At 47.5% G+C, this 22987-nt stretch overlaps 1 protein-coding gene across 2 annotated transcripts; it reads right to left on the bottom strand.

Annotated features, from left to right (window-relative positions):
- Positions 1 to 5230: 5230 nt before the first annotated feature.
- Positions 5231 to 8802, bottom strand: GSX2 (GS homeobox 2). Of its 2 annotated transcripts, none has more exons than XM_064712205.1 (3): positions 8677 to 8802; positions 6490 to 8091; positions 5231 to 6305 (listed from the first exon to the last, which is right to left on the bottom strand). In XM_064712205.1, exons 2-3 carry the CDS (start codon positions 6941 to 6943, stop codon positions 5965 to 5967), a joined length of 795 nt encoding a protein of 264 aa, XP_064568275.1. In that variant the 5' UTR covers positions 6944 to 8091; positions 8677 to 8802; the 3' UTR covers positions 5231 to 5964. The 2 variants fall into 2 exon arrangements, with proteins under 2 accessions (XP_064568275.1, XP_064568276.1); XM_064712206.1 differs by lacking the exon at positions 8677 to 8802 and adding an exon at positions 8266 to 8546.
- Between the last annotated feature and the right edge of the window lie 14185 nt (positions 8803 to 22987).

Genomic DNA, 22987 nt, shown 5'->3' with positions numbered 1-22987 from the left:
AAAACATTTTCCATCTATATATATAAAATAATTATCGAGTTTGGCAGCAAAGTCTCCCCCGGCAGGGCTACGACGTCTCTCTCTCTTCCCACCGCGCACAGCCGGGGGCTGCGGCACCGGCTGCCCCGGGGCAGAGGGGAGGAATCGGCACTGGACACGGCGGGAAGGGCCGGGGACCGGAGGGGACACGGCGGGAAGGGCAGGGGACCGGAGGGGACACGGCCACGGAGGGAGTGCGCGCACACGCGGGACCGCGCCCTGAAGTGCGTGGGAACAAGCATGGGCTGCCCGGGGAGCCCGCACAACTTTATTTCCAACACTCTGTGTCGGTGCCTCCTCCGAGGCTGTAGAAGCTGGTTTGGAAAGACCGCCCCCGTATTGCTGGGCTCTGCCGGGAGGCAGCGTTTGTCGCCGTCGTGTCGAGGTCTCCCTTTCGCTTTCTTTACGTTCACACGGAGGCGGAGCGTTTTTCCCTATTTCATACAGCGGTTCGGCGTAAATTGTAAACTTCGGTTTTACCAAGGTTCTTTAATTTGGGGACGGGAAGAAAAAAGCCCAGGGTCGGCAATCTTCTGTGTAAAACCCTTCCGAAGAGAAGATTTGCCCCGCAGTTACGAGCTCTCATTTCTGTCTAAAGCGGCTTCACTGAAGTGTCATCTACTTAAACTCGGTGAATTCCGCAAAGAGAGTAGAGTCACTTATTTGAAACGGTAAGGCTAATACAAAGTCATCAAAGCACTATGGTTCTTGTCTTTAAGTGACAACCCTCTTTATTGAACTGTTTGAAATACGCCTCCTGCTTTTCAATGTCTCTCTATCCATCTTTGTCTGCTCTTCAGAAAAGCAGACAATATAAAGCAAAGCCTGGCGAGCTCCCCACGCTCTGGCTTGGGCAGTGCCAACGTTAGCCTTGAAATTGTCACTCCTTCATTAATCTGAAACTAGTTATTTTTCCAGAGCACACAGCACACGCTTCCGATCTCTTTGGGTTCGCTTCCAACAGCTTAAATCCCCCGGGACACGCCGGCTGGGGTCGGGGCAGGGGGAGGCGCGGAGGGGCCGGGGCCGGTTCATCGCCTTCAGCGGGGCCGGCTGGGAAGCGCGCAGGGGGGCGGAGAGGGGCGCGGAGCAGATCCTGCGTGAAATCGGCCCTTTCACGGCGGGCCTGAGCGCGCTGCAGCGCGGCCACACGCCCCGAGGTGCTCCGAGTGGCACAGGGGGTTCGGGCTGTTTGTTATTCCGCTGTCATGCGGGACTGCCCGGCAGCTGCCCGGCGCACGGCGCTGCGCCACCGGCCCGGCCCGGGGAGCGAGGCCGCCTTCCCAGCGCCGGGGTCCCACCCAGGACCCCCGGGCCGGGGCTGCCAACCTTGCCCGGGCTTCCTCGCCCCTACCCAGAGCCGGTTCAGCCGACGGAGGTGCGCAGAGGCTGCGGGGTGCTCTTCCCGCTATTGTAGTTAACAGGCTTTTCGAGCATCCGCGAAAACGTATTTAAAAAAAAATAAAAAGATTTTTGGCCGGGTTTCTTTCCCGAAGGACTGCATGAGGTCATCTTTAGGCTCCGGATCCAGAATGGGAGTGCTCCCCGCCCTGCCCACGTCCTCCGAACTGGTGCCAGGACGCTCGCCAGGGTCCCAGTGCGGTTATAATAGGACTCGCCCCTTCCTGCCCATCTTATTCCCGTGGGCACGACAGAAACTCCCGAGTGATCCTTTCCGGCCCTGGCCTTGTCCTGCGGCCGTGCCGTCGACTGAACCGTGCAAGAGGGAAAGAGCCCAGGGCAGCACTGAGCCACCGAGCAGCGCTGCCGCCGGTCCGGCTGCCCCTGCCCACAAGGACAGCACTGGGAGGCACTGGGAGGCACTTAGGAGGCCATGTGCCATGCGGGTTAGGTCAGCGGGAGAGGCGGGAGTAGGAAATTAGGATAAACTAGAGGTGAATGCAGATAGACTGTCCCCTCTCTGCCCCAGCTCCAACCGGAGGTACTGAGGAAGGAAAGTTTCACCGCAGCTCCCTGGCCTGGATCCCTGCACTGTGAGCTCTCCTCTCCGTGAGCGCCTGGGGCCTGACTGATGAGGCCCAGCCTGCCCCATATCCCCCAAGGAGGATGTGCAGCCGGCCAGAACACTGAGCCCTTCAGTCTGGGAATCTCTGGGGTGTACCTGTCACCGTGTCCCAGCTACACCACGTGTGGAAGCCAGGAGCTGACCCAAGGGCCTCCACTTCCCCAAGTCTGGGGGAGAAGTGCGAGATGCTGGCCATGCACATTGTGGCAAGAGCTTAGACAGCAGAGAAAGGCTTCAGCAGCACCTATGGGGATTTCAGGGCAGGGCTGGAAAGAGCAGCCCAGGGAACATCGTGTCTTTGGCACTGCGAGGTTGCAGCAGCCCACGGCCAATGCTGCTGAGGGCTAACACATCTGATCAGGACATGGGAGCAGGTTCAACCAGCGGGTCCACAACCAGAGAAGGCAGAGCCATGAGTCTGACCTCAGCCATGCAGACTAAGGTCAGAGAAACTCCTCAAGATGGATGTTTTCTTCTTCTGATTTTTTTTTAATTGAAAAGAGTTAAGTAGAATTACAGTTAGTAAATAAATATCTCAATTGGAAAGCTTTTTTGGAGGGATGCTAACACAACAGGTTATAGAAGGTCACTCACACAAACACGACTCACATCACTTGTGCTAACGCTCTTGCTTTAGTTGTGCGACCATCCCCGTGCTGGGGGTGCTAGGTGACCCGGAGGGTCATTAGGAGCTGTTCCACACCTGAAATCCACTCAGGACAAGGCAACTCCTCTGCCACCAGGTTATGCCAGGAGTGGCTCCACCAGGAGCTAAACACTGCCTGTCTTAGGTGCTGGATGAGTGAGGGGGAAAACTGCACATCACACTTTGTGAGAGGGGAAAAAAAAAGATAGAAAGAAGAAGGGGGGGTGGGGAAGGAAAAACCCAACACATTTTAATGTAAATTTGCCTAAATTTCAGAATATTGAATGCTAGATGTGGAAACCCTACAAAACATTTCCTGCAAATTACAGTACATGCAACTTCCTGTGGTGCTTCTGTCACACCAACTTGGACTGCCAGGTTCAGGTTGAGTTGGTTGTATCCACCTTCTGAGATGTGTTGGGGCAAACCATTGCATTATTCCTCTTTTCCAAAGTTTTTTACATGAAACATTTACTTTGAAATAAAATTAAATATTGTCTCAACTGTCCAAATGACAGTTTGTATGTGATGATGATGATGATAATATGCCACAATTACCTCCCAACTCTTGAAAGACACATGCAAACATTGATTACTATGAGATCAACTAACTTATTTTTCCTATTTTTTTAAGAAATTGCTGAATACTGTAATGAAGAGAAATGTCACTGTTTATCTTCTAGTAATGGAGGGAAATACTAATTTATTCACTGAGGTGCATATTTCCCCAGAGTTATGCTGAGAACATATACACTCTATCAAGTGTATCTTTGCAGTTTTAAAATATCTTTGAGTTTTGCGGTGTTAGATTTCAGAGACTGTGATGCTTTTTCTCTCCCAGCAAAGTTTTGCTTTCCCAGGCTGCTGCAGGCCTGTTGACTCCCTCCTGCTACAGTATGGGATGACATTGCTGAGAGGGTGGGCAGTACTTTCTGTGGAACTAATGCCCTCCTCCAGGAGCTTCAAGGTTGGAAAAGACCCACTGTGATTATAGAAGCAAGTCAGCAAGGTGAACTGAAGCAGAGAATCAGCAGTTTCTAGATTCCACCTCAGCAGATTTTAGGGGAGGAGGGGACAATCCTCCCAGCCATACCCTCCATGAAGTCCCCTGGTAAGGAGTCACAAGGACCTCAAGCCTTTGGCTCTTTGGTCTCCCCAGCCTGGCAAGTGAGAGGACTGCCACTGGAGTAACCAACATCCCCATCACTCAGCTGGCACGTGGGCTGCTGGTCTCTGTAGTGAGCTCAGGCAGTGAAATGGGATGGATCAGTGGTATGGACCAGTGAGATTTTGTATTTGTTTTCCAAGTCCAGGGCAGAAACGTCAGTGCTGCCCTTCCCTTCCTGTTAGATGTGGGAGTGCTGACTCTGCCTCTGCCCTGCAGCCCTGCAGCTGGTCCGGGCTGTGGGGCAGTGTCCATGCCAGGCTCTCTCCATCCTACCCCAGCCCTGCCCAAGCACCTGGCCTCTCCTCCAGACAGGCAAGCAGTGTCAGCGTCACTGTGCTGGGGCTGCCTCTCTCCTCAGCAGACAGGGTGGTTGCAGGCCAGCCAAACTGGAGGCCTACCTCTGAGCTGAAGCTCTGAAGTTAGGGATAAAACATGATAAATATAAAGATTGCTTCGGAGGTTGGAATCAAAAGTGTATATTGGATTAGTGGAAAATCCATCCAAGGAAAAGGTGAGAGAAAGAATATAATGTGCAAAAGGCACTTCTGATTTGCTTATATTGCTTGCTGTGTATAGACAGACTTGCTGTCTGACAGTACTGCAGGAATTAGGAAAGATGTTGTAAAGGGGCTCGTTTGGGACTGACTACCTCCAGGTCCATCCCACTCTCATCAGCCGCCGGTAACTCTCCTGCAAGGAGCTGAGGATGGGCTGCCCAAGGCAGAGGCAGGACGGGACCCGTGGCTGAGCGCTGCCCGACGCAGATTGCAGAGAGCTTCAACCACGTCTCAGCCTAGAGAGTTTGCATCAGATCTTCTCCCTAAGCCTGGTCAAGGCGCCTAATAAAATCAACACCGAAAAGAGCTAACGCTGTTCCGGCACCCGAGGGGAAAAAAAAATCCCTGATCTCTGCTTAATATCCACCCGTAAAATAACAAGCAGAGTTTCAGCCTGGTGAAGGGTCGCCGTGAGCAGCCAGCCCCCCTTGAGGAGGGGGGCGAGGGAAGAGCCGGAGCTCCCAGGCAGGCGGGGCGGGGGCTGTGCGGGGTCCCAGCGCTTCCCTCCGGCCCCGATCCGCGATCCCCGGGCCAGCGGCAGCCGCCGGTGCCCAGCGCGGTGCCTTCGGGCCGGCGGACGGGAGAAAGCTGTCAGTGGCCAGGAGGGCGTGCCCTGGCTCCGGCTGGGGAGGAACACAAGGCTGCTGGACTCAGACCACCGGCTGTATTCGCATTCCGGCCGGAGAGGAGTCCCCCCCTTCTCCGCCCCCCCGCCGTCCCGAGTCACAGGGGAACAGAAAACATGTTCGTGTTAGTAGCCGATGGCTTTTATTTTCACTCTTTACGCAGGTCTGACTCACATACAGCGATGCTTTCACCATACGAAGAACAAGGACAGCAAAGGAAAGCACCTTGCCCAGCCAGCGCACCTTCGCTGTTGCGACTGGGCTGGCACTTCATGGGAGGAAGGGGGAGTCGGGGGGGTAAGAAGAAAAAAGTTAAATTCTCGTCCGATTTCATTTATTTAAATAAATATAAATATAATTTTTATATAAAACTATTCACAGACAAACAGCCGTCCCAAACCCAAACGGGCGATCGTTGTTTTTTCTTATTTTAGTTAAGAAGTCCGTCCAGTAGGTTCTCTACAGGTTTTAATTTGCTTTTCAGGTTTGTTTTTTGTTTTCTTTTATTTTCTTTTTCTTTTTATTTTTTTTTAACGTCTCGCCTTTCGGTTTCAAAGGCGTTTCTTTTTTTCCTTTAAATTGCCTGTGGGGATACAGAGGAAGACACCCCTGGCTATGCGAGCCTTGTCCAGTGTTATATTTCAGAAAGAGCAGGTGCCCTCTCCTGGGGTTACACAAGTAACGTTTAGGTTGACCTCCCACGACTAAAACGTTTGCAGTCCGAAAAAATATATATAGAGATACTTCTATTTCTATTACTGCGAATGGATGAGAATTAACCCTCCGCGGCGGCGGGGGCCAGCCCGGTGCGGGTTAGCGGGCTGCCGTCCGTGGGGAGCGCGGCCAGGTGAGTCGCCGTGCCGCCACCTCGCTCCGGGCTGGGAGCCGGCGGCAGGCGGATCTCACAACGGGGAGATCTCTTTATCCTCGGTAGCCGATGAGGGGGATAGAGACTCTTCATCCTCTGACCGGGGGTAATGCCCCTGGCTGGTGCTGCACTTGCAGCCCCCGTGCGAGTTTCGCTGGGTGCCTTTGCCTTCTTTCTTGTGCTTCACTCTCCTGTTTTGGAACCAGATTTTCACTTGCTTCTCAGACAGGTTCAGGTACGTGGCTATCTCGATCCTCCGCAGCCGGGACAGGTACATGTTGGAGGAGAATTCTCTCTCCAGCTCCAAGAGCTGGGTGCTAGTGAAAGCAGTCCTCATCCGTTTCCCATTTTGAATTTGACTGGATTCGGACCCTCCTGGACGGGAGAGAAAGGCGAACTTCAGCGGGACAGGGAAAAGGAGTGGGGGAGGCTAGAGAGAGAGAGAGACAGACAGAGAGAAGACATTCCCCAGCAGCTTTCCGACCCGGGACAGCCGCTCTCCCTTGGCGACACCCCTTCTCCCGCTGCCCCCCTTCCCCGCTGGCCGCAGGGCTCCTACCCATGCCGAGGCAGTGAAACCTCCGGGGGTCGCTGACGCTGTAGGTGCCGGCGGCGCAGGCAGGTGGGTGATGCGCGGCGTGTCCCAGCGCGGCGGCGGCGGGCACGGCGGCGGCGGGCGGCGGGTGCTGCGGCGGGTGGTGAGCGTGGCTGCTCCGCGGGCAGCACTGGGCCTCGCCCGCCGCCGTGGGGAACTGGCTCTTGAGCAGGGGGATGGCCCCGCCGGCGCCGCCGCCGCGGGACGAGTGCAGGTGCGAGGTGACACAGAGCGGGCAGACGCAGAAGGCGCCGCTCTTGCGGGACGGGCAGCCCGGGCCCGACACCGACATGACGAGGGGGGAAGGCATGCTGAGAGGGATGAAGAAGTCCTGGCCGTGATGATGCTCAGGAAGGGACGGAGCCGGCCTCGAGGAGTCTTTGATGATTAAGGAGTCGACATAGAAGGAGCGTGACATTGCGGAGGGCTGCGAGGCCGGGGGCGGCTCTCCCAAAGTCGGGTTTCCCTGCTCGGCCAAGTTGCCACTGAAGTCCTGGCGAGTCGAGAAGGTGCTTATGTTTGAGAGCTGAACAAAAGGGTCCCTGGAGAGGGCCGGTCTTAAAGTCCCCCCGCCTGGATCCCCTGCGCCGGGGTTTTATATCAAGTATTTAAACACGTGATGGCTGAAAGCCTCGCAGATCTAAATCTCCCCGGCTTCCCAGGCCGGCAGGAGAGGCTGCCGGGGGGGACCAAAGCGGGGTAGGGGAGGGGGGCAAAGTGTGCGTGCTTGCTCGTTGCCCGATGACTTCACTCCTTTGCCTCCGCCTCAAATAAATTATAGGAGCAGAGAAAGCGGGGAGGGGGCGGCTGCTCCGCGGCCCCGTCACACGTCGCGCTCGCAGGCATGTCCCTCTGTCAACACACCCGGGATGTTGGGGATAAAATTAATCGGAAGGAGTTTCTGCTCGGGGGCTTTCCCCGAGGACAACGCTCCTTTCCCTCGCCGGGAGGGAGGGAGAGGTGAGAGCAGGTAATGCCCTGAAACAAGAGGTTCAACTCCGCCCCCCTCACCCCCAGTAAAAGAACATCCAAAAGGATCCCACAGAGGCCAGGGGCCAACACGTTTCCCCAGTCCGGCCCACTCCCTGCACTCAGGACTCCTCCAGAAGGCCCGTTCTGCATCAGAGGAGCCAGGTACACAGATGCAGCAGTGGATATAGGGTTAGGGATGGAGCGCGTTTGTGTGTCTGTGCATACATATGCACGTAGGGTGGGTTGGGTGGCTTTTTTTTTCTCCTCGCCCTTTTCACCTCAAGTGAGTCTTGCCAAATTGGCAATTACTGCAACGGACAAAGCCTTCAAGTATCTGGACACTTCTCAGCCAAACGGTATCAAAACGGAAAACTTCCAAGCGAACTTCCCCGGCCTCTCCAGGACCGCAGTGCGCAGCGCTAATGAAAAGCGAACATGTCAGGGAGGGATTCTTTGATCTCCACCAAGTTTGCTGAAGCAATCATTCAAAGTAAAATTGGATAAACAGCTAAATACGGTCGGTGGCTCCGGAGCATTTCAGAGTGCATTACAAAGCCAAGGTATTCGCAGCATATTACGCGATTTTCCAATGACCTGTTTTATGGGAGTTTAAGAAGAGACTTATCGTTAATAGAAGGACTATCGCGTTCTTGTTTAGCAGATGTGAAGCGGCATTTAAAACACACTGCGGATCCCATCCCACTTGACACGGGAAAGGGAAGTGACAATTGTGCTCTAAAGCAGAAAGCACAGACTACGCCTGATTACCAGAGGCTGAACAGAGACTCGGGAGTGCAGCAATAGCCGAAACGCGTTCAGAAGCGGTTATCATGCGCAAGGGCCGGGCCGCGGACATCCTACCATCCCTCACGCAAACACAGCGTCTCACTGTTAAACCCAGCAAAATAAAACTGCCTTCTGATGGAGCCGGCATTTCCTCGCCCCTGCAACCAGCAAAGCTCGGCGGTGCAACTGCAGCCTTGCTAAGAGAGGGGCCCGGTCTCGGCCGGTTGTGCTGTGCTGTGCTGTCCCGTCCTCATTCCCATTCCCATCCCTGTCGCCATCTCCATCCCATCCCATCCCATCCCATCCCATCCCGCCGCGGGCAGTGCCGCTGTGCAGGCCCCCCTGTGCAGGAGCCGGATCTCCCCTAGCCCTGCTCCCCTTTTCCCCCCGCACCTCCCCGGGCAGGCACGATGCAACAGCGTTTTTAGGGACACTCCGCGCTCGGTGATCTGAGGATTTATGGATAGCAATTAAAGTTTTATGAATTGCAGCTGAGGTCTGTTATGTGGCTATTTGAATGTGATTAGAATTCAATTAGAAAGTGTTTACCGGCCGGCGGGGGCTCCTGAGTGTAAACAGACAGCTATTCCAGCAATGCGCTAATCCCGCGTCTTGTGACAACAATTAGGGGCTCGCGGGGTTTAGGCGGGTCGGCTCCAGCCTCACCTACTTTTGCCCAAACTGCAGCCCAGGGCTCAGCCGAGGCCCCGCCGCCCGCCGAGGCCTGGGGATCCCCGGGGGCTCTTCCTGAGCTCCGGTGGGGCCCGTGAGATCCTGCCACGGTCACCGTGCACAAGCATGGCACTCTTTGGTTCGGCTCTTCCAGTTTAAAGCAAAGTACATCTGGAGAAGATCTGAACTAATATCTGCATTTTATGTTAATTTTTAATTTTTTTTGTTTTCCTTTAGGAAAGGCTATTCTGGAAAATGATAATATAATACTACAGCCCCAGCCTTCTGTGGAAAAAGCTGTCTGCAGTGATAGAGTGGATCTGGGGAGGGGGCTGTCGTAAGGGAAGGCAGACAGAGAAAGAGTCGGATCAAAATTGCAATTTGTAATTGTTATAATAAACCAAACGCAGTGATAAAAGAGAGGGGGAGAGAGAGAGAGAAATCACTAAGAAAAACCCAGCTCTGAGAGCCAGAGCAAGAAAAGAAGTCATTTGAAAGCAAAGACATCCCAAACCAGGCGGAATGATGCAAGGCGTGCGCCCACATCACATCGGCCTCGTTACAATTTTATTTTTCAATAATTCTGTCCGATAAAATTTCATTGTCCATTAAGTAATCCCCGAAATGAGAGCTCTTATGAGCCTATAATGAGCTCTAATTGCTACGACTGGGAGAGCCACGTGGAAGGATTTAGAAGGTATTAAGCAGTTGGGTACAGAGCACAGGCTGTTACCTAGCCATTACTTTCATAATTCAAGGAGAAAATTAGTCCTTTTAAGGGAAAATCCTTTGATTCCCTTCATTCTGCTCGGGGTGACAGAGTATAGCTTTGTCTGCCTTTAGTTCAAGACAGTGTAACAAATGAGAATGTAACGAAATTGCCCCCTTTTGAAAGTGGAGCAGTTCAAAAAGAACATCAGAGCCGCTCCCCTGGTCCGCCGAGCGCAGGACTGGGTGCTGGTCCCTCTTTTCTTCCAGATGTCTCTAACACCTTTATGTAGAAGAGATTCACGGCTTAAATTACAAAAGCAACTCTTTCCCTTCCCTCCCCCACCCCCGGCATGCCAGCCCGCAGAAAGCGCTGGCTTTCAGGCGCGCATCTCCGCGGAGTTCACGGGAGGAGCTGCCTCAGCGGAAAGCGCCGCAGCCCGGGGACACGCTTCAAGCAGAAAAACAAAACAAAACAAAAAACCCCAGTAAAAACCCAACCAGAAAAACCCCAAATAAACACCCAAACTCAAAACAACAAACCCTAAACAACACCTGCAGAGCGGCCGTGGCCGCAAACATCACACGGGGGTGACATGCGGTGGCGCTGGGCAGGCTGCGCCCCGGGCTGGGGCAGTTCCCGGGCGGGAAAGTCCCGCTCAAAATGAAGTCTTGCGTGGGTAAGAGAGGGGCCGCAGGCTCCTGCGCCATAATCGCATTTATTCGCTACTCTAACATTGATTTCCTATTAGTTTCCAAAGTGATGGGCAATCCCGACGCTGGCCTTTTTGAAGTGAACGCAATCTTCAGGACTTGCCCCCAGCTCCCATTAAGGAGGTCATTATAAAAGCGTGAACAAGTCTATTAATGTTTTATTGAAAGCGCATCGTTAACTTGTATCCATCCTTTTCTGAAAGTGGCATTGTGATATTGCTGTCTGTGGCACATCTTACCCAATATAGCCCGAGATTTCTCCATTATCTGTAACCAAGCAACACTTTCTGAATACCAAAAATTGAAAAGAACCGCTTAGTCTTCAAGAAAGTCCTCAATAATAGTGGAAAAGAACAAAGATCCAGGAGACAACAAAATGCCACAGGGGTGACTTTTCATGAGCAATTATCTCTCATTAATCAGAAGAACAGCTGCAATATTAATTTTCTCTCTTTCTTCCTCTCTTTTCACAGTCCCCAACATTTGAATAATCATAAATTTTGATTTCATGGAGCAGCAACATTGCCAGCGACTTCCAGACACAAGCTACCTAGGCAGGGCACACGCTTTGCACATAGCTCTTATTTTAAGGCTGCCAAAGAATAAAGTGAAGAAAAGAAAAGAAAAGAGAGGAAAAGTCTGGATTGCTTTCCCCCCCTTTCCCTTTGCCTCAGAGCACGGATTAAACCGGCAGCCCCTTCCCTCCACCCCTGCCGCTTTCACTCATGGAAAGTAACAGGCGAAAGTACCGAGTGTCTGCGCCAGCTTCAAGCGTGGGAGTTTCTACAACCTCGCTGTCCATTTAACTTCCAAACATGAAGCCAAGCGTTGTAGATCTGTCCAAAGAGACAATCTTTGGGCGTAACACGCATTGTGAGACATCAAAAGGCCTTGGCGTTATGCGCACTGAGAAGCGTATTCAGCACGAAGGGTGCAATGCCTCTCTTTTCAGGGGCTCAGCCGCGGATTGTTTAACAAGTGACGTCGCCGCGGCAAGAAAACCGCGCTCCTCCAAAGATAAGGATGTAACATTAAATCTCGCTTTTTTGGATTTCAAAGAATCTCATTAAGGGCAGGGGCCGGAGCCGGAGGCGGCCAGGCCGGGAACGGGAACCGTGCCCCGGGGGTGTGAAGGCTCAGGGCCGCCCGCCCTTGCTGCCTGGGGGAACAGGGCAGAGTCGAGGCCGAGAACCTCCTCCACCACTCCTCGAACTCTGCCCATCTTCGGGCACCCGCCTTTCCCTCCTCGGCCCAGAGGGCAGGGGCGTGAAGCCTCTCTCCGGAGACCGGCTCTCAGCCAAGGAGCTCACCCGAGGGTTTGCGGGCTGACAGCGGGCTGAGGAGAGGGAAGGCAGCTTCTCCCCTTTCCTCGCAGATGCCCTTCCCTTCCGTGAGAGATTTCCTTTGCCTCCATCCCCGGTCATAAATTACCCCACCTAGAACTTGGCACGGCAACCCCCTCCCCCTGCAGGAAACGGGGCCGTTTCCGAGGGAATGAAGGGGCACTCCTGCACTGAGGAGGGACAGGCCCCCGCTGCCCTGCCCGGGACTGCCAGCCCCTCTTGCCCCAGGGCCCTCTCGCACATACTGGAGTGGGGATGGTGGAGGATGGCGGGACACGGAGCTCCAGCTGGAGCGGGAGCGGCCACCTCTCTCTCGGAAGAAACCTGCTACGTCTTTCAACCCCTTCCAGCTCTTGGAGAGATGATGCTACTCCACGCTGTTGGTGCTGTCCACAAAGTTACTCATTCACACGATTAATAGCAAATTTCTACATGAGTCCTCCAGGGCGACTATGATCCCATATGTTTGACTGAGAGTTTCCAAAGCACTCCAGCAGCAGCCTTCATCCACTCTTCAGTGCCTTTTGCTTTCACCTGCAGGCCCACAGACACAACTGTCTTTCATGTAAAGAGCAGCCAGAAGGCTTAATTCTGTTATGTATTTTATTTGGGGGGGAAATTCACAAGGCTCTTCTTAAGTCAATCAGGTCTGCTCATATATATGCAGGTGTAGGCCTTAATTCTCTTCCTCTTGCACCCTCTTAAAAAGAGTGTTAGCACTTTGATGGGTTCCCTTCAGTGTCTGGAAGCAAAAATCTTTTGTCTGTGTCTCCTCACCAGAGTGCACTTCTACAAGAGATCACGTGAAGGAGCCTGAATAAGAAAATACCCAGTGAGATTGTTACCAACAGTCTTGTCTGATATTTCTCTGAGTCTGCTATGTTTCTAGTACTCTTCAGGTATGGGGCAGCATCAGGACAAACACTACAGGGGGTCTGGGCCCTGATTTCATTAATGCCTGTTCTTTACAGCTCTAACAGCTAAAATTGCTAGCTGCTACACTTGATATATGTGAGAGAAAGCTGTGATGGTGTATCTTTAAAGGGAATAAAGTTAAACCCCTGCAGCAGCCTCAGTGATGTTTTATGTTGGGAGATGGAGATGAAACCCCAAGGTTATGTGAGTTAGAACAAGGATTCAAAATGCTGCTGTGGACTCTTGAACACACCAATCACGATCTGTTTTGGTTATACAGTGATGCACCACAAATCAACACAAGAGTGATCCTGTGTCACTTTGTAGTGACACAGGCCCCAGTCCAACAAAGAACATGAGATTTTGTGTAATACTAAACGTCCCACTCCATTTCTCTCCTTGAAATTCAGACCTCATGAATTTTGATCCTCAGGTGTCATGGTTAGGTTGAAGCATTCTGCCTAATAGTGACCAAGAAGCAGTCTTTTGAATTTTCTACCAGAGGAAGCACCACATTTTTAAAAGGCAGGTTAACAGGAATGGACATTCAATGCTGCTGTGAGAAAAATGAAGAGGTCATCAAACATATAATCATATTGTAGGAGCTAACTATTTCACAGTCAGAAAACTGTAAATTTTGAGTTTAATTCATGCAACCTAAAGAAATAAAATGGTTATAATTTCTTTATTTTTCCTGTAATGAAAGTATGGATGTGGTATAGTTCAAGACCTGTAGCCTGATGAAGGAATTACCTAAGGAGAGATGATACCACTCCTCCAAATTCAGAAAGCAGAGAGAAATACAGTTATGATGGAGTTCCTCAAGAATAAGTCTCAGAAGCAGTTGAATGACCTTGTTTAATTTGTTTCCTTGCCACAGCCAATAGGACTTCACTATTCATAGGAAAAAGGTGAAGTCAGTACCTGTGGAAGCTGGAGTGCCATACTGGGAGAAGCGCAGTGACAAACAACAAGCTAGGAGCTCCACACCTGAATGTGACATTAACGACCCAGACACATTTATCCATGTCTACAAAGCATCTCTGTGGTGAGGTCAGGTGACAGGCATGACAGAGTAGGACAGGCAAGGCCACTGCACTAAGCAGACAGAAATACTGTGCGTGTGGACTCTGGAGTATGTCAACCATACATGGAGAAACCCATATAGATGGTCAAAGCCCATGACATTGTGTGTGGAGAAACCTCATTAGTGATGGCAGACAGATTTCCATGTCCATCTCAGAAAAAAACTAAATCAGAGCGCATCCAGTGAACAGCTTTAGAAGTATAGCATCAGAGGAACGTGGAACCCCATGAGAAGAGAAGTCTCAGAGAGAGGAGACATGATTTTTGTTTTTTGTTTATACTAGTGAAGTAAATATCCAAAAGAGAGAAGAGGTACTCCATACAAAGAAGAGTATCATCATAAAAACAGGTGGATATACTCTGGCCATGTAGAAATTTAGCAAGAAAAACAAGCAAAATTCTCCTTCTAACTACGAGAGAAATGAGGTTCTAGAACTCCTTGTGGGATCAACCAATAGGAATATGAAATAAAAGTAATTTTAAGAGAAAACTTGACACATTCCTGACTGTTACGTAACAGTCTCTGACCTTACGAGTTTTTTTCTGAAGACACATACAAACTCTGCTTAACATCCATTTTGAAACAGTACTGATTTAATTTTTATTTGTTCATTATTTCAGGAAATGTGTTATCTAAAAATTATGCTGGATTTGTACTCCTAAAAACTAAGGTCCCCAGAGCACCTAGAGCAAGTGTGGAAGTAGTGCTCTGCTGCATCCTTCTTGTCCTCTACCCTATACCATCCCTGTTCATTGCCTGTTCACTGTTCTGCCTCTGCTCCAACAGGAACTGTTGCTTTTGTTTGGGCTTTTTCTGTTTCTACACTTGTTGTTACGACATGTAATAAAAGCTGTATGTGCCAAAATGGTCAGAGTTTCTCATATGTTAGAATAAACTTTGGTCTGATTTTGATACAATCTGTAAAGCTCTACAAGAAACAAACTAATCCTCTCATTTCTTCAGTTCTATTTTCACAATATAGTCTTAGCTTTGCCTGAGCAGCTGTTATGTGAAAACAAATATCTAATGCCTGTAGCTGGAAGCAGCCCTTTATCACATTAATCTTTTTACACGTATTTTTAGCCCCAATTTAAAATACAGGAACAAACCCAAAAGTTTCAGGAAGCAGAGTCTGAGTGAAATACAGGCTAGAGGTACTCCACTCCTGCTTTCCTATGAAGAAAGTAACATATTGAAGAAGGACACAATATGAGCACGTCCAAATGAAACCAAGATGAAGGTTTTTACTAAAAAAATACAAAAAGTTTTGCATAGTCTGCCTCTTCTTATTTCTCATCAATACATTGTCTAAGCTTGTATTTTAAGCTTTCTGTTTGAAAAATCATGGAAACAAAATAATTACACATGTTTTATGATCTTGTCTAAGTATATTAGTTCAAAGCTTAATTAATATGCTATAATATTGAGGCTATGTCAAAATAGAATCAAAAGAAAACGATAGAAGTTTTAAAAATAATTTTATAAAGTTAGGGAAAAGACCCCAACACAATTAAATGAAAGAAACTCCCCAAAATCAACCAAATAATCTAAAACAGTATGAAGCCTCTGAAGAAAGAAGTACTACTGGAACCTAGCTGGTAGAAGATGTAACCATGAATGTATAAATCACAAATTTATTGTGAAAAAAAATTACTATGATACATAGACCAGATGAAAAACCATCAGCCAAAAAGGAGTCCAAAGTTTTATGAGTACTTCAGACACAACTCTGTCCACATTAGCAGTCTGTGTTCTCTCTTTTACACTTCAGCTGAGCCAAGGAATGAATATTCCTATTAAAACATGCATGTGTCTAGAATACAAGTAACACTACAGTGTATAAGAGGTGTGGCTGTCTGCACTCTCAGACGTACTAAGATAGGCTAGTTACAAGTCAGAAGATGGAAAGCTTTGGGTAAAATACTACTCTCAGTTCAGAGCTGTAAGACAGAATAACTCTTCAGCTATATGAATGGTGCAGTGGGAGTAGAATTTGGCCTGGTGTTTTCAAAGGTTAGTTAAACAAAATATGACCTTTTTCAGGCTAGGGGAACAAAAGAGGTCAGCTCATTCTCCAGAGCTACAAAAGGTCTTTCAAGGATACCAAAGAAATAAAAATAAAAGCCATGATCACACTTCCTAGATGCACACATAGAAACAACACTTGTATGTTAAGATGCTACCCAGTGGAAAAACCCCTGGGAGCGTCCCAATTAATAAAGAGTCCTGCCAGTAATTCACCCACTGTGGGAAAGGTGTACATAATCAAACAATTTATTTTGTCTAAGGTGCCAGAGACAGACAGCTGCAGAACTGAGATTTTACCCAAAATCTATTTTTCAGCATCCTGCAGTATTTTACAGTGCTTCATAAGGCACCTTGAAGAATTGCAAAGAGTCTGCTGAATCTGATTGCACTTTAATAACTCATTGGGCAGAGGTAGCCTAATGCAGCTTTCCCATTCCTTTGTGGGTAAGAACTTTCATGGGTTATTCTCCTGCTTGCAAGGACACTCTGGTACAAGTTGGCCATTGTGTACAAACAGATAAGTTACCCAAATTTCCCTGATTTAATTCTCTGCTGCATACTCTAGTCTCTTTGAGGGGAGCAAAACTCTGCTACAGTGTCTTAAAGGATTCCCCTGCAGTGAATCTGATCACAAAGTGCCTTTGAATCAGATGTGCAACTTTTTCCTCTGCTGCTTCTCCACATGCATATAAAGAAACTGTAGCACTCACATAGTGATGGGATAAAGAACAGACTTGCACTGAGCTGCATCAGGCAATGCTTAGGGTGAGACTGCCAGCAGTCAGAAATGAACTCGAAGGATCTGGATGCTGAGGAAAGGATATTCTTTCCCAATGTCTCCCTTGGTTTGAAAGGAAAGTAAATTTCTTTTGAAGTTGTAGATTATTCCCCTCTCTCATGCTTTACCACAAAGGTTGGAAATGTTATTTGTTCTCTACCTTCCTCGAGGAAATCATGCTCTAGGAATGTAATATATTCCACTATTCAATAATTTTTCACACTTTAAACAAATCATAATATCTAATTTTTTATTATTTAAGGATGATGCCCAATACTGTCAGAGAGAAAAAATATCTACTTGGAAGCAGAAAGGATACTATTTAAAAGATTTTCAAAAGAAAATAAAAATTGACATTTTTGAAAGAGACTGATGCTAGAAATCTCTCTTTGCTTATATGCAATAGGAGTGAGCATGTTAGCATTCCCACATATTAGTGACCTTGAAAGTATTCAGAGGAAATCTCAATTGTTCAGGTTTTGATCATTTTAAATGAAAGATATCCTTCCCTGTTCTCTTTAGATCCACATTTGTCACAGTAACTAATGAGGAAGTAATTATAATGTAATTTATCAGAATAATCTGACAGGCAAAGAATTATGTTCTCAATCCTAAAGGACTACATAGTTCTAGTTTTCCAACAGATTGGGTACATGTGGGTGGCATAGCAGAGGGTATTTGTCTTTAAGCAGGATAAAAACCTTAGCACTTTCTATTCTCAAGCAAAAATGGACAAAGGCATTGTCTAATTCTCTAAAATATGTTACATGAAGGCATTTCACCTTAATACAGATTAGTAGATCTTATTTTAACAATTTCATCATATAAAAGCTACTTCTTTTTACAGTGACTTTGAGATTTATAGCACAGTTGCAGTAGTTAAGTAGTCACCCACTATTTCTTTAAGGCAGTAAGTAAACAATTTAGTCATTCAGTCATATTTGCCAAGAGGAAAATAGCTGTCCTCAGAATAAATATAAACTACAAGAAGGCACTGAAGGAGGGAGAAACAAAGAAACAAGAAAAAATAAAGACATTAGTTTAAAATCTGTGCTGGTATTCAGGGAGGTGGGATTGTTCACTGCAATAGCAGCTGGGGGAGGCCTGCATTTGTCATTGACCATTTTGGTGTGGGGCACATTTTAGTTCAATCTTTTTAGAATAGAAGTTGACCACAGCTTTACACAAGTTACAGTATCTGTATCTCTGATACATACAGCAGAGGACTCAGCCCTCATTACCCCTTTGTACTTGTTTTCAGCACTTCCAGCAGAAACTGCTCTTAAAGGTGACTTTCTGAAGAAAGGATTGATATTCTACATCTGCTGTTTTAAGAATGTCTTTAAAACCTAGAACTTGCTGATCCATTTGCATGTTTATATGATTTAGTTTATATTTTTCTTTAGTGGACTTTATGCTTTTGGTTCTCCCAGCACTGAATAAAACCCCATCAGTTTCAATGCTAAATTAATCTTAAATCAAATACAAACATTTTTGTGTGTTTCTGTTTAATTGATGTGATTATAGAAAAAAAAAAAAAACAAGCAGCATGTTGTACTAGATTCTAATATTGATAAAGAAGAAACAAATTATCGTGTACATTACATGTCAATGAGTCCTCCAAGAAGAAAACAAAACCCAGTGTAATGCCTAAAAACAGCCAAGAGTTTATTCTGCCTGTAGGTTATGTGAAGCACAAGTAGGTCTTTAAGTCAAGCGTATCACAAATTCTTCATGGATTTGGAGATTCTGCCTTCAGAAATGTGCAGTCATTTGGTCCTTGAAAGATCAGGATTATCCAACCCCACCCATCCACAGTTTTAACAGATTTGAAACTACAAGGACTCCATTCTTTGTTTTGTTTTATGTTAAGGGAATTATGAAAAGGAAGCATCTGCTTTTCTCTTTACATGCAATCTATGCTTTCTGTGCTTTATTTATGATATAAACAGTCTCTTTCAGAAATACTATCTTCTATATAGAGGTATCTTTTGAACTCCTCTCATTAACCTCATGAAATATAGGAAACTAGACCAAAAGGAAAATAAAATAAATTGCTTGACAGAAGGAAAAAAAAAAAAAACCAATAAAAAATGACATGAATTGGAGTGATTCAACGTACCTTTTTACTCTAGAAGCTCACTCAATCCCGCATCATAAATTCAGAAACGAGAATACGACTTACCATAATGGTCTGGTGCCAAGAATTCCCTCTGATTTTTGCACAGAAAATCTTGGTTTGTTTATTTGGGGTTTACAGGGATTTTGCAAAATAATCAGTTAATCAGCAAGAAATGGCATAATGAAATTGGTCAGACAAACAAATACAATGCCGTGACAAACAGTAAGTTTTGTTGTGTGAGTTTTAGCTATGTGCCCGTTCCTGACTTTGCCTTTTCATGTTTCTGAAATACTGTAAATAATTTTTTTTAGACATTCTATTTGATTTACCATTAGCAGAAACATGTACATTATCAGATACACTTTATCCAGATTTGTCAGGAGCGATGGGACATTTAAGCAGGACAGAGTGGCCAAGCCAGAGGTGTGGGGCTCTGTGTCAAGAGAAGGGACTGATGACCAGGTCCCAGAGCAGACCAGGTCATCAAGAAAAGCACAGCCTGATGTGGGTGCCCTTGGAGGCTTGCTGTAAATGGCTGGATTGCTACAGGTCTGTAGCTTTGTTAAACTCCCTCTGCAGTGTACATTATTTCTATCTCCTCTTCTCTGGCTTCTGTACCATCCCCGCTTGCCCCCTTCCCTTGCTGTCACCACCCACTCTTGTTTTTCTTCTGGCTACCTCTCTTCTCCTAATTAATCAGGGAAAGAGAACTGTTCCTGCCAGTTTTGCTTTGCTATTGAGTAGTGGTAGGAGTTCAAAGAACAAGGTTACGCCTGCACCTGCTGCTTGCTCTTTGATGCCCTGTTGCGTGAAACAATTTCCTTCAGAAGTTCCAACAATGTACTAATTAACAAAGGAAAAGACAGGGAGAAACAAGACAAAGACTGTGAGAGGAATGAGGTGAGTAACAACTGAAAGATGTCAGAGGAAAGCAGGGGAAAGAAGCAATTACAAAGGGGGAGCTGGGATAGAAACAGAAAAAAGGAGAGGGACAAACAATAAAGGAAAGAAAAGTAAAAAAAAAAGCAGAAATCAGAAGATGGGGAACTGGAATAAAGAGTTGCATAAAAAGAAATTATTCAAAGTTTTCTTTAGATTACAGCAGGCAATTCTTACAGAGCAACTCTGAGGACAGTGAGTACTTCTGTTAGAGAGATCTGTACATGGCATCAGTTCTCCCCTAATGTAGTAAGGAAATACACTGGGGAGGGAGGGCAGTCCTACCTCTAACAACAGCACAATGCTCCCCAATCTGGACTCTAAGCCTAACACCTTTATTTAGACATAATGAGAGTTAAGTTGCTTAAAAATGCAATCAGTATGAGCCTGGCATTGCTCTCACTGTTTCCAAGGAAAAGATAAGTGGGAGTCCCACAATGCCGGGTCAGAGTAGACACCAAAAGAGTCACAAGTAACTAAGTAAAAACCCCATGAGTTAAACATACTAGTATGAAAGTGCATTATTACTCAGGTGAATTCTGTGTTATTCTGTAGAATTATATTATTTAGGAAATGAAACCTGCTACAAGAAGCTCATGATAGAAATACTGTCACATTTTTCTAGTGTGACAGCACAAAATGCTGCTTTTGCCTTGCCAACAAAGCCAGTGTCATGGATTCCCTCACAACCACACTGCTTCCACCCTGGTTTTACACAGAGCAGTAAGTATCATCACATCTTTGTGTACACTCTACACCTGATGAGGAATACACCATGAGAATCTTTATGAGTAATGGAGAGTGAGTGGCAACGTAGTCTTTCAGAAAATAAACTGATCAGTGTAACAAATCCAGGGGAGGGCCACAAAGATGACTGGAGGGATTGAGCACCTCTCCATTGAAAGTAGGTTGGGAGAGTTGGGCTTGTTCAGCCTGGAGAAGGCTCTGTAGAGAGCTCACATCAGCCTTCTAGTATCTAAAGGAATCCTACAAAAGGCTGGAGAGGAAGGTTTTACAGGGGCCTGTAGTGATAGAAGGGGAAATGGCCTTAAATTGAAACACTATAGGTTTAGATTTAGATGTCAGTAAGAAATTCTTTCCTTTGAGGGTTGTGAAGCACTGGAATGTGCTGCCCTGATAAGTTGTGGGTACTCTCTCTTTAGAAGTGTTCAAGGGTAGTCTGGATGGGTCTTTGAGTGATCTGGTCCAGTGAAAGTTCCCCTGCCTATGGCAGGAGAATTGGATGATATTTAAGGTCCCTTTTGACTCAAACATTCTATGATTCTATGATGTACTGAAACAAGCTAGGAAAAAAACCCTGCAGGTTTCAAAGCAAAAATTATAATGTGAAAAGGAGGCTATTGTAAATAAGATATACGAAGTACTAAGAAAGTAAAGGGGAATGCAGAATTCCTTTCACACTAATGAAAGTGGACAAGGGGAGTGCTACAGATGTCATTTATCTGGACTTCTGTAAAAGCTCACAACATCCTTTTCTCTTAATTGGAGAGAGATGGAATTAAGGGGTAGGCTGTGAGATGGATAAGAAAGTGGTTGGATGGTTGCATCCAGAGGGTGGAGGTCAACAGCTCCTGATGGACATCAGTGGTAAGTGACATCTCTCAGGGGTCTGTATTGGGACAAGCACTGTTTAATATCTCCATCAGTGACGTAGACAAAGGGATCTAATGCACCTCCAGCAAATATGCAGGTGACACTAAGCTGAGAGGTGGGGTTGACACACCTGGAGAATGGGATTCCATCCAGAGGGACCTGGACAAGCATAAGAAGTGGGCATATTGGAATCTTCAAATGTTTAACAAGACCAAGCACAAGGTGTTGCACCTGAGTTGGGGCAGCCCCAGCATGAACACAGGCTGGGGATGAAAAGATCCAGAGCAGCCCTGCTGAGAGGGACTTGAGGGTGCTGTGAGAGGCTGGACATGACCCAGCCATGGGCACTCACAGCCCAGAGAGCCAAAGGTGTCCTGGGCTGCATCCAGAGCCCCGTGGGCAGCAGGGGAGGGAGGGGATTCTGCCCCTCTGCTCTGGTGAGACCCCACCTGGAAGGAACTTTGCATCCAACTCTGGGGTCCCCAACACAGGAAGGACATGGAGCTGCTGGAGTGAGTCCAGAGAAGGGCCACCAAGTTGATTAGAGGGCTGGAAAACCTCTGCTAGGAGGAAATGCTGAGAGAATTGGAGGTGTTCAGCCTGGAGAAGAGAAGGCTTCCAGGTGACCTGAAGGTGGCTTGCATACCTGAAGGAGGCCTACATGAAAGATGAAGAGGGACTTTCTACAAAGACATGTATTAGACATTAGCAAGAAATTATTTACTGTGAGAGACACAGTTTTTACATTTTTTTGTGAGGGTGAGACATTGGAAAAGGCTGCCTGGAGAAGCTGTGGATGCTTCATCTTTGGAAGTGTCCAAGGCCAGGCTGGATAAGGCCTTGAGCAACCTGGTCTAGTGGAAGATGTCTCTGCCTGCAGCAGGGCAGGGTGGAACTTGATGATCTTTAACGTCCTGTCTAACCCAAGGCATTCTGTGATAAGCAGATTTCCCTTTTTTTTTTTTTTTCTGACTGTTTCAAGCCGAACCCTTTGACATTATTTATTAGATACTGCTGCAAGTAAATAATCCACCAGTCTACTCTGTCAAATAAAAATCTGCTCCCCCTTTTTAAAATGCCATCCTACTAGTGCTATATCCCATGTCACACTGCCTTCCACTGTTGTCACAACAGCTGATGGCCTACCTGTTGCTGAGGCCATTATGCTCACACAGGCATTTTCCAGTCTTTGTTTTAAGTTTTGATTATGAAAAATACCAAAGCTGCCATGTGAGAAGAATCCCTGCCATTTTTAGGGTTTTCTGCTTAGCATTCATCAATGTAGTCCTAAAGGGGCTGTTCCTCTGCAAATTCATTGTTCCTCTACTCTGCAAACAGTGGCCTTAGCATAATCCTTTCCATGGAGGATCCAAGGCTGCCGCAGGAATGGCAGATCCAGGAACTGATAGCACCAAAGGACATGCTGGTCTCAGCTTCCATGTGAGCAGGTCAGCCTTGGCCAGGGGCCACGTTTTTCAGTGCACTGCCTGCACCAGAGGCACTGTTAGAGAGATCTGTACATGGGCAACCCCTCAGCTCACAGCAGATGTCCAAACACACCATCCAGACCACCCTCTGCCCTCAGCCATGGGCTTCATGGACGCCCAAAAGAGGGTTAAAGTCTTGTAGTGAAGAAGGCCTATGGTATTCTAGGCTGCATTGGGAAGGGCAGGCTGAGGGAGGTGATCCTGCCCCTCTACTCAGCCCTGGTGAGGCCACACCAGGAGTGCTGTGCCCAGCTCTGGGCTCCTCAGGGCAGGAGAGACATGGAGCTCCTGGAGCAG

This window comes from Zonotrichia leucophrys, chromosome 4 (assembly GCF_028769735.1).
Source record: "Zonotrichia leucophrys gambelii isolate GWCS_2022_RI chromosome 4, RI_Zleu_2.0, whole genome shotgun sequence".
Lineage (NCBI taxonomy): Eukaryota > Metazoa > Chordata > Aves > Passeriformes > Passerellidae > Zonotrichia > Zonotrichia leucophrys.
This window is presented reverse-complemented; position numbering and strand designations above follow the sequence as displayed.

Bases quoted from the DNA above. Each gene is read 5' to 3' on its own strand.
- GSX2 (XM_064712205.1), bottom strand. From the start codon at position 6,943: ATGTCACGCTCCTTCTATGTCGACTCCTTAATCATCAAAGACTCCTCG. The intron at 6,306-6,489 runs GTAGGAGCCCTG...TCTCCCGTCCAG, and splicing joins GTTTCACTGCCTCGGCATGG to GAGGGTCCGAATCCAGTCAA.